Source organism: Populus alba, chromosome 4, assembly GCF_005239225.2.
Source record: "Populus alba chromosome 4, ASM523922v2, whole genome shotgun sequence".
Classification (NCBI taxonomy): Eukaryota; Viridiplantae; Streptophyta; class Magnoliopsida; order Malpighiales; family Salicaceae; genus Populus; species Populus alba.
Genome location: NC_133287.1, coordinates 21,245,052 through 21,260,088, shown reverse-complemented (window position 1 = coordinate 21,260,088; position 15,037 = coordinate 21,245,052). Strand labels below are relative to the sequence as shown.

The 15,037-nt window shown below is 33.7% G+C and overlaps 2 protein-coding genes and 1 long non-coding RNA gene across 8 annotated transcripts; 2 read left to right on the top strand and 1 right to left on the bottom strand.

Moving 5' to 3' along the window:
• The first annotated feature begins 308 nt into the window (after positions 1-308).
• LOC118038841 (cytokinin riboside 5'-monophosphate phosphoribohydrolase LOG1) lies at positions 309-3,866 on the top strand. Its single transcript, XM_035045295.2, has 7 exons — positions 309-560; positions 1,013-1,110; positions 1,284-1,314; positions 1,966-2,065; positions 2,885-2,955; positions 3,107-3,250; positions 3,372-3,866. The coding sequence occupies exons 1-7, from the start codon at positions 447-449 to the stop codon at positions 3,462-3,464; spliced, it is 651 nt and encodes a 216-aa protein (XP_034901186.1). The 5' UTR covers positions 309-446; the 3' UTR covers positions 3,465-3,866.
• A 168-nt stretch (positions 3,867-4,034) lies between these two features.
• LOC118038842 (uncharacterized) lies at positions 4,035-8,748 on the bottom strand. Of its 5 annotated transcripts, none has more exons than XR_004685840.2 (4): positions 8,606-8,733; positions 6,569-6,919; positions 6,090-6,147; positions 4,035-5,375 (listed from the first exon to the last, which is right to left on the bottom strand). It is a non-coding gene; the product is annotated as an uncharacterized lncRNA (long non-coding RNA). The 5 variants fall into 5 exon arrangements; XR_012169649.1 differs by having other exon boundaries at positions 4,035-5,371; XR_004685839.2 differs by lacking the exon at positions 6,090-6,147.
• Positions 6,714-13,964, top strand: LOC118038840 (12-oxophytodienoate reductase 3). 2 transcript variants are annotated; one of them, XM_035045290.2, is made up of 5 exons: positions 6,714-6,778; positions 8,940-9,080; positions 12,370-12,500; positions 12,660-12,842; positions 13,200-13,964. In XM_035045290.2, the coding sequence occupies exons 1-5, from the start codon at positions 6,714-6,716 to the stop codon at positions 13,841-13,843; spliced, it is 1,164 nt and encodes a 387-aa protein (XP_034901181.1). In that variant the 3' UTR covers positions 13,844-13,964. The 2 variants fall into 2 exon arrangements, with proteins under 2 accessions (XP_034901181.1, XP_034901180.1); XM_035045289.2 differs by lacking the exon at positions 6,714-6,778 and adding an exon at positions 7,545-8,783.
• The last annotated feature ends 1,073 nt before the right edge of the window (positions 13,965-15,037 follow it).

Sequence of the window (15,037 nt, the reverse complement as noted above, 5' to 3'; positions counted from 1 at the left end):
TTTTTAATATTTTTTTATCCTACATTAAGTTAATTTTAAATATCATTCCATGATTTATCAAGAGTTAATTTTACAAAATTAAACTTTAATTATTATTGCGTCTCAAAAATAAAAAGTTTGAAGGGTCAATAAAAAAATATTTACAGGGTTAAAAAAATAATAATAAAAAAAAAAAGCTTGAAGGATCTCACACAAAAAAAAAATGTAAATGATGGGGCAAAAAAAAAAAAAACGTGAGATGGTTCGCTTCATATTGGACGTTTATGCGTGCTAATGTACGCCAGAGCCACCGTTATATAAATGCGCCAGCCCGCTCTCAAACTTTGCCAAGCTTGTTTGGAGTACTGGTACTGGTGGGACACTTGTAGGGATTGAGGCAGAGAGGATATTTCTTCATAAGAGCTGTGTTTCTTAGCTTTCTGAGAAAGAAACAGAGGGAGAGGAAGATGGAAATAGAAATGAAGCAATCAAAATTTAAGAGGATTTGTGTGTTCTGTGGTAGCAGTCCAGGAAAGAAAAGCAGCTACAAGGATGCTGCTATTGAGCTTGGAAAAGAATTGGTAATAAGAGAAACAATTTTCTGTCTCTGTTTTCTTTTGTTTCTTAAATTTTCTTCTTCTTTTCTTCCAAATCTTCTCTCTTTCTTTCTAGTTTTATTGGATTTGTTTCTTAGTGTCACCACAACTTGTTTATTGTTCTGGTTTTCCATTCTGATTCCTCTGTTTTGCCTCTCCGGGTTAAATCATTTCCTTCTATTGTAATTAGTATTGATCATTACTTTCTCTTGCATTGTTTTTATGGGCTTCAGCACCTCTGTTTCATGGACAGTTGATCAATTTCTCTTCTTGATATTACATGTACCTAAGTTGGTTTCTAAGACTCCACTTCTTTCTCTGAGCTAGCTGCATTATACATCCATGTCCGTTGTCTCTTAGAGAGATAAAAATCTACTTTGATGGGTGGCTGCTTCACTACAGTCTGGCTGATGTTCTTTCCTTCTTTCTTTTTAAAGGTATCAAGGAATATTGACCTGGTTTATGGAGGAGGAAGTATTGGTTTAATGGGGTTAATTTCTCAAGCTGTTTTTGAAGGAGGCCGCCATGTGATTGGGTAAAGCCTTATCATTCTTGTTTCTCCCTCTCTAGTATACGTTTCTTTTCAGCTATCTTCTTCCCTCGTATATTCAAGAAGGTGAAGAAACATGCATTGATTGAAAAATGTTTTTTGTTTATTTTCTTGTAAATAATTATTACTATTAACTGTTCTCATTTGATTGTGTGCAGAGTTATCCCCAAGACACTCATGCCTAGAGAGGTATCTCTTCCCTTACAGAATAGGGCGTGAATCTTTGAGACCTGTGTGTGCATGTGAGAGTGACAGAGGGGGTGGGGGGGCAGTGGAAAGAGAAATGATCTTCTTCTTCTTTCTTTTTTCTAAATCTTTCTTGAATGATTTTGGTCGTTCTTTGAAAGTCTTTTGTGGCAGCTTCTCTCACATGAAATTCTACCTCTCTTTTGTCATCTCTGTTTTTTTTTTTCTTTTCTTTTCAAGAAAAGGGAATTTCATACGTGTCTCCTTCGAGGTTCATGCATGTTCACACCCAGGGAGAGACTTTTTGTCTGTTCTTCGCAACAGTTTTGTAGGCTTTCACTTTTTTTTTTTTAACTTGCCTGTGTCAATCGACCTGGTGGAATCTGGGTCTTCACCATTTTGCTCCTCTCTAAAATGAGGATTTTCTTTTCATATTCTTTCCTTGCCTTGTTCGATAAAGCACAAGACTGAAAATGAGGCTTTATAAAATAGGGTGCCTATTTTTTCTTCCATTTCCCTTCTCTTTCACCTCTCTACTGCTTTATGACTCTGGTCTGACCCCACCACCTCTGCCACTCATCATTGCTTCTCTTTAGATAACTCTCTGTCTTAAGAATTTGTTTTATGTTGACATGGGCACTGCATGTTGTACAGATCACTGGAGAAACAGTAGGAGAAGTGAAGGCTGTTGCTGATATGCACCAGAGGAAGGCTGAAATGGCTAGACATTCAGACGCCTTTATTGCATTGCCTGGTCGGTACAAGCTTAATACCTGGAAAATACTACGATTGCTTTTATATATATATATATCGTCCAAAATCTTAAGAAATAAATTATCTCTAGATATAAATTCATTCATAAAGACATAAAAATGCAGATAAAACAAGGTCACTTGTTCCTATTGAGAACAATTGAGATCTAGGGAGCCCTTATTTTCTGAGGTCAAAATGCATTTTCTCTCTGAGCGACAACAATGCAATGCTAGTCTCCATGGCCTGCATGCCATGTATATAATTGTACCCTCCAATTGACCGCATTAAGAGAAAATCTTCTCCCACATGGTCCTTTTGCCAGAATTTTTCACGAGGAAGTGCGAGTCATAAATTTCTCCTCTAATCAAAATGAGAATCTGGCCCTGATTGGCGTCTAAATATGTGTCCGGCCGTATTAAACTCTTGTCTAAAACTAGCCTTGAATTCGGCCTCCTGTCATAATGCAAGACCGGAGCTGGCCCTACAATCCATGATCCCATTACAGTCCTAATTTAAGAAATCATTTCACAGAATACATTCAAACTTCGAAGTGTCCTGACGATTCAAGACTATCAAGGAGGAACGCAAGGTCCTAATTTCTGCCAGAGAATCCTTATCCTGATGATTTCGAGACCACATGGATGGAAGTGTGCGTCCTCAAACCTATGAGATTTTAGGCTTCACAGATTCACCTAAATTTTAGCGAGTGTCGTGAAAAACTAATATCTAACACTTGTAGTCTAACATAATCTAAATATGTGTGTTAGAACTACAACTATGGAGTGCTTGATTGACGATTTTTCATGTGATGCGAATGAAGGTGGTTATGGGACCCTTGAAGAACTTCTTGAAGTCATAACCTGGGCCCAACTTGGCATTCACGACAAACCGGTAAGACAGTGTACTGTTACTTTCAAGTTTTAACAATCCTGATGTGCATTATCCTCCTCCTCCTCCTCCTCCTCTTTCTTCTTCTTCTTTGGCATCAACTGGACAGTAGTTAGTAAAGAAGCAGAGTCACAGTAGGTGTTACATTTTGCAGGTGGGATTGCTGAACGTGGATGGATATTACAATTCCTTGTTATCATTTATTGACAAAGCAGTGGAGGAAGGCTTCATTAATCCAAGTGCACGCCATATAATTGTATCTGCCCCAACCCCAAGAGAGCTGGTCAAGAAAATGGAGGTACTCATATTGTTTTCTTAATTCCATTTTCTTGTAGGAGATAATTACAATGGTTAAAACTTACCCAAACTCTCAAGAAGAAAATCTTTCTCTCTTCCTTACAATTCAATAATTGTTTCAGGAGTATTTTCCACGACATGAAATAGTGGCCTCGAAGGTGAGCTGGGAGATTGAACAGTTGGGCTACTCTCCACAGTGTGATATCTCCAGGTGAAAGAAGAGATTGAGGCATTGGAAGAGAGCCGAAGAGCAGGAGGCCTTTGCCAATGCAATGGACTAATTTTAGACGACCATCATATTCCTCGAGTGGGAACTTGGCTAATTTTTCTTACCTTTCTTCGTTTTTTCCTTCTGTTTAATGTAGGCATCGCCCTTCTCTCCGACGCAAATTTTCTGCTCTTTTGTATTTTATTGCTGCGGGTAGATGAAGGGAAGGGATAAAAGGTTAGGATGGCCACTGTTTTTATCGGCAATGATGTTCAGTGATCAACTTGTTGGTTTGAAGATGGTGATCTTTTCTTCATTGCAAGTAATCGATCTTTTAAAAGATTATAATAGTGTGTGTTTTGCAATGAAATTAGATCCACTTTATAAATCAAGATTTTCACTTGTACAAGCCTAATCTCTAGTGGATATTGATCAAATTATTATATTACAAAGAACTTGGTTATGCTTTATTTTTCTTTGCTGCTGCCATGACGAGAGAGGATTTTTTGGTTTTGTAAAATTAGAAAGAAAAAAAAAAGGGAGTAAAATAGGAACCACAACAAACCTAATCAAGAGCTGTGAAAACCAACAATCTTCCTGCCATGGAACAAAAAACCCAACAAATCTCGGACCCATATTCAAAAAGTGCCCAAACATGCATTGGAGGCTCCAACACCCAGAAAATACAAATCAAAGTCAATACCTAAACAAGCTATGAAACAAATCATCAAACCTCCAAAACCCAGCTTCAAAATTCCCACACCTAGAGCCCGCAAGTTCCACCTCCCACGCTGCCATTTGTCCAACCCAACAATATCCAACACCTAGCATCTGCAAATTGCCCTAATCATAGAACCCCAGTCCCCTGCATAATAGCTTTCAACAGTTTGAGATCACCCAACCTAATCCCCCATATGATATGATTACCACGAGGCAATTTCTAGAAATCTATGAGATGAGCATCAATGGCATGAGAAAAGTAAATGAGACACTAAAAGACATTCAATTTAGCTTCGTGCAGCAAAAGGGATAAACATTCAGGGCAGATAAGAAAGAGAGGAGCTGAAAGTTGATCATCTTGTCGGATACAACGTGGAGGCCGAATATAACCATGAGATTCTCCATTAATAAGCATCGACTAGGAAACAGTGGTGATATATTTCATTATCCACCCGATCCATATTGGATCAAGCCCTAATCTTTGCACCATGCTTCTCAAGAACAAACATTCTACTCTTACCAAAAAACCTTCCTCACATCCCACTTCATTGCCATCTCGTACTCTCTTCCTATACTAATGCTTTCAAGTAATGGAGAATTTCGTGAGCCACAGAGATTAGTCTATTGCGAATAAAAGCACTCTGAGTAATGCTAATGAGTCTATCTACACTCTACTAATTCTTTTAGATAAGATTTTAGCAATCATTTTGTAAAATACTAAACAGAGGTTAATTTAGGCCTCAGCTGTTTCATATTCTAAACATGTTTAACTTTAGCAACAAGAGAAATAATTGTATGATTGAATCCTTTAAAAAAAAAACGACCATTCATTATAGAAATCACAGTACTTAACTAAATTCCAGGAAGTCTGAAAGAAATGACCAATCACTCCACCAGAGCCTGGAGCCTTTGTTGGGTGAATAGATCAACACAACCTCCCTTATTTCTACTTTCGCTGCTCTTCGGGTGAGAGATTCATTCATTCTTCAAGTGACACGGGGAGAAAAAACAGCTAATACTTTATCAATATTTAGGGGATTTTCGATGAAGGGAAGATACCAGATCAATAATCAACTGCAATCCGAGCTATATATGTTGTGTTGTTATTCCAGTTGCCATTGTCATCGAAGAGTCTAAGAATGTGTTGATCAAGCAGCTAGTTTTTTGGATGACTTATGCTATCCTTCTTTTTTTCTTCCTTTATGAGAGGAAACTATAATTAATAACTTAATTACGAGAGAAGGTCCAATATTCTGATTAAAAAAAAAAAAAACACGCACACTCACTGAATAGAAGCATAAAACATGAATCCTACTGCAATACGTATTCTTATCAATACTTCTTCTTCTTAAATCCTACTGCAATATGTATTCTTATCAATACTTCTTCTTAGCAGTTACTAGACCCTTGAACTTGATTATCTGATCAATTACATAAACCATTATCTATATGGTTGATTTATTTTTCCTTCATGATCAATCATGTCTTTTAGCTCTCCTAGAAGATTATGACTTCTGACTCCCTTTGTTGATCGTTTTCGATCTTGCTTAGTCGATCATTTCCTATCTTACTTTGTCGATTTGGACTTTCTTGTTCTAGGTAGATGTTACTATTCATGATCGATTTGGCTTTCCTTTTCTTATTTGGTAGTGAACAATTGTTGTTTTTATTGTTGATGCATAATGGATACCTCGAACTAATATACATATGTTAGTTAAATAAAATATATACTAAATTAACTCGCATAATGGATACTGGATATAGTAGTTCATCATACTTGTATATACTTGGATTTAGTGCTTAACTGAATCCAAAGATATTGGATTATCACTCAACTTTTGATTTTTTTAAAATTAGAATTCTAATAAAAATAAAAATAAAACATATTGATAGATCACCACTCATTAGTTACAGAACCACAAGGAACATCATTTGGAAGTCAAGATTTCTCTAAAGCACACCCCATGTACCTAAAAACAACATCTAATTCCATCATATATATATATATATAAACTACCCAAAACACATAACAGCCAATTAAAACATAAATCTTGACCTTCAATTTTATTCAATAAAATTAACAAGTCAATAAATCATTGAAAATTCACTTCAAAACACACTCACTTTCTCCATTCATGCAAAAAATTCATTTAAGTTAATAAATTAAGATTTCATCTCATTTAATTTCTCATCCAATTTGATTCAGACATAAATAAATAAACCACTAACCTATATAATAATTTTGGATGATCTAACAAAATCAAACGAGGTAATTTATATCTCACAGAACCAAATCAAAAATCAAAAATTAATTAAAAAACAAGAGTCCAATCTAGAAGAAGACCAAAAAAAAAAAAAAAAAAGAGAGAGAGAGAAAAGAGACAACCTTACCTTAATCATAAGGATAGAATCAATCCTTTGTAGAAACCGAGACTGAGAAAGAGGGAGAGAAAAACTATTGCCGCTGACAGAGATGATGTTGGATGGATAAGAGAGAGAGAAAGATGGTGGGAGAAAGGAAGTGACAGCAAGAATAATGGCTGAAAAAGGGACCTCTCTGTTTTCTCCTTACAAAATGGGCAAGTTCAGCCTCTCTCACAGGTCAGTTCATCCCACTTTCTCTCTAGTTTCAACTGCCGGATTGATTCAGTAGTTAGTTTCTATTTCAGACATTATTATGCAATCTTGCTAGGGACACCGGATTGAATTCATTCCATTCTTAGAAAATTATGAGGTTGTTGCCTGGATATCTCCAAGAGAAAAGAAGGCATCATTACCATGAATAATTTAATTCATATAAAAAAAACTTACATTTCTAGTCATTGACCATGATGCATTTTTTATTGCCACTTGAGGTATAATAATCTTGATGACATTTCTGTTGAGATCATGGCCTCAACTCTAAAAAATAAAAGAGAATATAATTTCTCTAGTAGATGTTTTATGGGTGGTTGACATACAGACTTCATAGTTTTTAGTTTTTTACAATTGAACCAACATCTTATTTGTACTTGTTGAAAACTTTCCAAATGCCCAAGGCTCCAACTGCATTTATAAAGATGATAAGCATCTAGCCCAAACTTGCTTGTCTCATTAAATTGCTGTATAGCATTTCCTATTTATTGAAGAGTTGTTAAGGCTCTCACGGAGCAAATGTGCTAACAATTATTTGAAGATTCATGACATATTTCATTCCAGGAGTGTTTTAATTATCCATCTTTGATAACTTTTTTATTAGGTTTCCATAGATAACACCATTGATTCAATAATGTCCCTAAAAATCCAAGTAGCTTGATAACAAGGCATGTATGTTGGATAATCGGTTAATTTTTTAGTTCTAGCAATCTAATTCATTCTTCATTGTCAAGGTAGTAGATGGTTGGTATTTGATACCTATAAAAGGTCTCATTTTACGAATTTAAGAATTCTATAATGCTTAAGTAAATATATTTTTTTTAGAGAAAATACAATAATATTTTAGAGATAGACTCTTGAAAATAAATGTCATGAAGAATAGAGATTGAGAGTCATGCTTTCTAAGGATCCAATGTGTCTTTATAGCCCATGCTTCATACCTTTTTTTATCGAGGGAAGGACTAAAAGGTTCTTTTTTGTTGATAACATTCAATCCTCTAATGTGTCAAAAAAAAAATTCTTTAACTTATTAAAGAGAAAAACATTTCTGACTTATCAAAGAAAAATTTGTATGACTTTATCTAAGAGAAAATATCACTGTCTTTATCAAAGGAAAAACATGTCTATATGTATGTGGTCCCAACATTTAGCTAAACTAAAGGATGCTGAGTTTGATAATTCACTAGATTTGTATATACTTAGGCTCAGCACTTGACTAAACTTAAAAATATTGTGTTATGACCTAAATAAAAATAAAAACAAGAACAAAACATGTTAATTCATCACCACTCATTGCTGATAAAACAGCAAAGAATATTCGTTGCAAGTCAAGATTTCTCTCAAGCACACCCCCCCCATATACCCAAAAACAGCATCTATTACCATCATATATCTGTAAAAACTGCCAAAAACACATAGCTACCTATTAAAACATAAATCTTGACCTTCAATTTTATTCTATAAAATTAACTAGTCAATAAATCATTGAAAATGCACTTCAAAAAACACTCACTTTCTCCATTCATTCACATAATTCAGCATTTAGAAGCCGTAATATGCAAAAATTTCATTTAAATTAATAAATTAGAATTCCATTTCATTTAACTTCTCATCAGATTTGATTAGTAAATAAATAAATAATAATTTTGGACGATCTAATAAAATCAAACGTGGTAATTGCTATCTCACAGAACCAAATAAACAACAGAAAATTAATTAAAAAAAACAATAGAGAAAAATCTAGAAGAAAGACAAAAAAAAAAAAAAACAAGAAAGAAGAAGAGACAACCTTACCTTAATCGTAGGGATAGAATCAATCCTTTCGTAGAAACGGAGACCGTGAAAGAGGGAGAGAAAAACTACTGCCGCTGAGAGAGAGAGAGAGATAGGGGGAGAAAGGAAGAACAATGACTGAAAAAGGGACCTCTCTGTTTTCTCCTTACAAGATGGGCAAGTTCAGCCTCTCTCACAGGTCAGTTCATCCCACTTTCTCTCTAGTTTCAACTGCCCAGTAGTTAGTTTCCATTTCAGACATTAAAAAGAAAAAGAGTCGTACGTTGTCCCAGAAATCTAGAGAGAGAGAGAGAGATGCGGGAAGGCATTTTTGTGATCTGATTTTTGGATACAGGGTGGTGCTAGCGCCCTTGACAAGATGCAGGGCGTTAGGTGGGATACCGGGGGATGCTCTGGTGGAGTACTACACGCAGAGGTCAACTCCTGGCGGATTTCTCATCACTGAAGGCACTCTCATCTCTCCAACAGCTCTCGGGTAATTTCATCTCTTCTTTTTCTTTTATTCTATTATTGATGGTGACCTTTTCATTTTTCATCTCCGACTAAAGCTGAGCATTTTTTATTCGTTCTTGTCTTGGATAAAAATAAAAAATCAAATCGATTTTTTTAAAAGTTTTTAAATTGAACTAAACCAAAAATCGATTCAAAACAAATTAATTTTAATTCAGTTTGGTTTAATTTTTTTCTTTTCCAAACCAGTTCAAACTAAAATGCATTTAGAAGCTTTAGAATTAGTGATTGAATAAAGATTGTGTTGTCAGAAGAACATCTTCTCCGCCCAGTATTGAATCATCTTTATCAGTTTAATTGGTTTTAATTTTAAAAATCAAAATCAAACTAAATCAAAATTTTTTTATGATTTTCTAATCAGTTAATTCGATTAGGTTTTTTCTATTATTTTTTTTTCTAATTTTATTGGTTTAATTGGTTATTCGATATTTTTGTTCAACCCAATCTCCAACTGCTCCTAGCTAATTTCACCCTTCCTTTGTTTATGGTTTGTGGGCCCAACAGTAGCCATTGCAATTTACCTTTCCTCTTTTTGAAAAAAAAAAAATTACCAGTTCTTTTTTGTGCAACTTTAAGATGAAGTCTTTTTTTAGTTGGTTGAATTTGTTTTTTATAAAAATTAAATTATTTTTTTATTGTTTTGATATAATAATTTTAAAAAATAAATAAAATATATTTTTTTAATATATTTTTAAACAAAAAACATTTTGAAAATTTATATCAAACACCCCTAATAAAGCTGGCTACTATTGTTTTGATAGTTTGGATTTTGGACATTAGATTTATGAGTATTTTAGAATATAATAATGATTGTAATATAATAATCTAATTTTATCATAAAACATATAATTACTAATCTACACAAAAAAAAAAAATTTAAAAAAAAGCTAAAACTTTCATAATAGTACACTTTATTTGCTATACAAAATCAATTTTATAATTGAACTTGTTTCTGTATTTCAATCTTTGCTTCGAGGCAGAGCGTGGAACTTTATCTTGTCTTCATCTTCATCCTCAACCAATGCCCACCAAATAAACTAAAGGCTAGAGGCAGAGTCGTGACTTTGGAAAAATATATTTGCTCAAGTGAAGACATTTTGAAGTATGCTTCAAAGCAACTTCCTATTTTCTTCTAGTTGATGGGTAAGAATTTGTATTATGGTTTATAGTCATTTGTCTAATACAAAAACAACCAACTTGTGTATGGTTGGATGCAAGTGCGAAGTCAGGAATTTTTTCCTCCCTAGGTTGCTAAGCAAATATTTATATATATTTTTAAGATTAATCATTAACTCATGAACCTGAATTTATAAAAATAATAAAATTTTAATCCAAATACATTACTCAAAATATTAAAAACTAAATTTGAAAGTACATAAATTAAAGTAAAAGTAAAAATGAATCCACTATTGAAATTACACTCTTTAATGTTTTATGGAATAAAATTCATATATAATCATATTTAAATAGATATCTTTAAGAAGTTCTCGTTTAATATAAATCATCATAACATATGCTAAGAACTCCTCTTTCATTTTATTATGAAACTTTTTTTAACATACTTTATAGCTGAAAATGATCACTCTTTGATAGTGAAAACATGCAAAGTCAAAATAAGATGAATTAACCTGTTAATCAAATGATTGCGTTGCAATATTTGTTTTGATTAATCCTCGACATAATTCGAAAATGATAGACATATTCTGAAAGCTGTCATGATGAATCACATTAATTTGATAATACTCTAACTAAGATCTTAAATAATATATCATTTATTCATTGAAATCTTTAGGATAAAAACTATCAACAAGTTTGCAAATAATATCAACTTTAAATGATTTAAAGTTATCCTTATATTCCAAAGCAGAGCTAAGTACAAGAAGTTTTATTGTCCCATTATTGAATCTAAAATTCAACTCTTCCAAATGAAAATTTATTGCTAATTTAAATATATCATAATGACAATGTTAGTATAAAGTGTTACCAATCCTTGTTGCTGACATGAATGACTTGTAGCTTTTTATATGAAGTATTTATATGAGGTACACCAATCTCATATTGTGTATAAATAGATTGCACATGTGCAATGAAAATATCAAATCCGGCATCTTTTAAAGTTTGAAGCAATGTTTTAGTAGTTGAGATAATATTGAGTTGAATTTTTATGATGGATAATGCCATTCAATAAATGAAAAATGAAAAGGTGTGCTGCTTTTGTTAAATTTTATGAGTTGAATATGTAGATAAACAATAAGTAATCTAGCATGAGGGGAAATAAGATTTTCAACTTTGACTTTCTTAACTCAAAAAGATAGAGATTTTAATTAAAAAGAAGGTGGCTAATTTTATGGACAAAGCATGTTTTTCTTGAGCTAATTTAATTAAATGTAATTTAAACTGATATAATATTAGTACAAAAATAAATATTGATAAAATTTTGACCGTAACTATAGTCCATCCAAGTCTTGTATATAGTTTCGCCATTGGTTGGATGTAAAGTGTGATTTTTTAAAAAATAAAGAAAAAAATTATAGGAGGCTCGTTATAATTAAAAAAAAAAACAACCAACCATCTTTCTTGCTGTTGATTCTGCATGTGAGTGAAGTTCTTTAGAAAACATTTCCAGCGTCTACTTTTGATTTTTAATGAATATTAGGTGATAATTTTGTCTTTCGCGAGGAGGTGACATATTTCTTAAAGAAACCTTATAAATTATAGTGCTTTCTTACAAACTTTTACCAATAGAATGATGTTATTGTGTACGCGTTAGATTGAAAACAATAGGAATTCGCATCCACGGGATTATGTACACGTTAAGATGGAAAACAATAGGATTTCATTTTATGCTCATTATTGCTAAACAAGTTCTTTGTGCATAAGGAGCACCTTACTAGCATATGGTTGAACAAGATCCATATCCGACAGTGTATCTTTCCTTAATCTGGTTCAAAGTGACAAAAAGAATTATCATCTCTTACTTCTTCATCATCTAGCAAGATATTATGGACATAATGATAACAAAATGGATTGACATTAAGAAAAACTACAAGAAGTTTATGTATTGGATCATATGATCTTTACATGAGAACCGCTAATCCATTGATCTATGAGTGTTCTTGAAGGTTTTTTCTTGTCATTGTTATTTAATGTTTAGCATTGATGAAAATGCTTTCTCCAATGTTCACATTGCATTGTTTATATATGCCATGCATGTTGTATAGCATTTTTCTCATGTCTTTTAATGGAGGAACCAGGTTTCCCCATGTGCCTGGAATTTACTCGGATGCTCAAGTGGAGGCATGGAAGAAGGTAGTGAATGCTGTTCATGCCAAAGGGAGCATCATCTTCTGTCAGCTGTGGCACGTTGGCCGTGCATCTCATCAAGGTATATTTACTCTACTCCATCACGAAACTTGAATTCAACCTGGTGTCATTTTAGTTCAACCACCATTTTCCTTGCTCTGTTTTTTATTGCCATTGTTGGCTACAATAATTGCTATTGAAGCACTGGATATTTTCCTTTTGAATTTGGGCATTACATCAGTTTATCAACCTGGTGGGGCTGCACCAATTTCATCAATAAACAAGGCCATCTCAAACAGGTGGAGAATTCTCATGACAGATGGGACCTATAGCACATGCTCAGCACCTCGAGCCTTGGAAACCTCTGAAATACCAGAGGTGGTGGAGCTTTATAGCCAGGCAGCCTTGAATGCCATTAGAGCGGGTTAGTGTAATGACATTAATTTGTTTTATTTCATGGTTTTGGAGCTGCAGTTGTATGTGACAGTTTTTTTCTTTTAGACGGGCATAATTACCTGTTTAGAGAAAACAGAGCATGCTTTACTAAATTTTTCCTTAAAGGGTGACAATGATACCTCTCCATGATGGGAGTTCTAATCATGATTGGCCTTTTTAGTTAGCTGGTATTGTTGATTCAAGTTGATGGCTTAATTGACTGGATAATCAGCTTAGACTGCTACTTTAGCTCTCGAAACAAAGAAACAGGTGCTTTTCGAGCTCACCTGGTTACCATTGTTACATCAATGATTAATAACGCTCGTAATGAAAACATTGTCTGCAGGTTTTGATGGGGTTGAGATCCATGGGGGTTATGGTTACCTTATTGATCAATTCTTAAAGGATGGGATCAATGACAGAATAGATGAGTACGGTGGATCAATGGAAAACCGTTGCAGATTCTTAATGCAGGTGATTCAGGCAGTAGTCTCAGCTGTCGGAGCAGAAAGAGTAGCTTTCCGAACGTCCCCTGCAATCGATCACAATGATGCCACAGACTCTGATCCACTCAACTTAGGCCTTTCAGTGATTGAGAGAATTAACAAACTCCAGCTACAGATGGGCTCAAAACTCACCTACCTCCATGTCCAAAGAGAGTTAGGCAGACCTGGCACCGAAGATGTGGTGGTTCAAACGACCAGGACCTGGAGGAGGGCATATCAGGGTACCTTCATATGCAGTGGTGGGTTCACTAGGGAGCTGGGAACACAAGCTGTAGCTGAAGGTGACGCAGATTTGGTATCCTACGGTAGAGATTTTATCTCAAACCCAGACTTGGTTTTGAGATTGAAGCTTAATGCACCCCTGAATAAGTATATCAGGGAGACTTTCTACACCCACGATCCTGTTGTTGGGTACACAGATTACCCTTTTCTGAGCAAAGCAAAGCAAGTGGATGACTGGCACCACTCTGACGCCTTTGAATAGGGATTTTCTGGATTCTACGCATGCCACTAATGTTGATTATTGGAGTGAATTATAAGTTTCTGTCCACAGAAGATGATAATTGAGTTAAATAAAAATAACCTAAAGGATTTGGTGTTTCCAACGTAGTCACGGAAACAGTGCTATGTTTTTTTTTTTTTTTTCAATTCTTTATTTTATTTTATTTTTTAATTGCATCCTTTAATATTGTGTTTATTGGAAATTAGTCTTTGTATTTTGTTTCCCATTGCTTTCTATGAGACTTTGTAGTCCCAACAAAACATCTTGCTATTGGATTGGTTTTTGAATTTGCAAAAATTTATTTGATTTTATTATTTGCACAAGATTAAAAGTTAAAGGACTAAAATTAAAAAAGAAAAGGAAAACCATGTTTAGAAAAGAAAAAATTTTTGTCCTTTCGTTTATTTGCTAAATTTTGCTTTGGGGTTTTGTCAAAGTTTCTTTTTAGTCCTTGTAGTTTCAAGATCAAATGTTTTAGTTGAAGATTCGATTTTGTTTCCATTTTTGCCCTAGTTTGAGAGAGAGAAAAAGTCGTCAAAAAAAAGCTAAGGAGAGAGAAAATTATAGGTTAGTCAAGATACTAACCATGAAAAAAAATAGCTTCTTAATATTATATAATGAATTTCTATTAATTAGAAGAATTTCATTAAGGTTTTCTTTAACATGTATTTTGTTTGAAAAAGTATTTTAGGGCTTGAAATGGTTTTTGAAATCAAGTTGAATTTTGCATTTTGAGATCGATTTTTTAAGTTGAAGACCACAAATGAGTTTTTAAGATATCTAGAGTGTTTTTTTAAATATTTTTAGATAAAATATTAGTTGAAAAATGAATTTAATTTTAAGGTCTAAAAAGCTTGATTTATTTTTCAATCACCCCACTATGATAGTCAAAAATTAATTTTCTAATTCACTCGTCATCTATTGTATTGGTTGTGAAAAGTTTGGTGATATCATCATATGCATGGTTGTGAAAAGTTTAAGAAAGAATTGACGAGTGGTTTCTTGTACAAGGGGAGAGCTAGCCATGATTTTAATTAATTACCTAAAATATTAACCTTTGGACCTTCATTTCAGGTCAGCCAATAAAGCATCTCTTCACGATTATCCATTTACGTACTGCTGATGTTTAAAATCAATTATACTCTTTATGTATGGAGAATTCTGACAAGTCCATAT

Coding starts and splice junctions, on each gene's coding strand:
- LOC118038841 (XM_035045295.2), top strand. CDS start 447: ATGGAAATAGAAATGAAGCAATCAAAATTTAAGAGGATTTGTGTGTTC. Junction 561..1,012: donor TTGAGCTTGGAAAAGAATTG/GTAATAAGAGAA, acceptor TTCTTTTTAAAG/GTATCAAGGAATATTGACCT. Junction 1,111..1,283: donor GGAGGCCGCCATGTGATTGG/GTAAAGCCTTAT, acceptor GATTGTGTGCAG/AGTTATCCCCAAGACACTCA.
- LOC118038840 (XM_035045290.2), top strand. CDS start 6,714: ATGGCTGAAAAAGGGACCTCTCTGTTTTCTCCTTACAAAATGGGCAAG. Junction 12,501..12,659: donor TGGCCGTGCATCTCATCAAG/GTATATTTACTC, acceptor GCATTACATCAG/TTTATCAACCTGGTGGGGCT. Junction 12,843..13,199: donor CTTGAATGCCATTAGAGCGG/GTTAGTGTAATG, acceptor CATTGTCTGCAG/GTTTTGATGGGGTTGAGATC.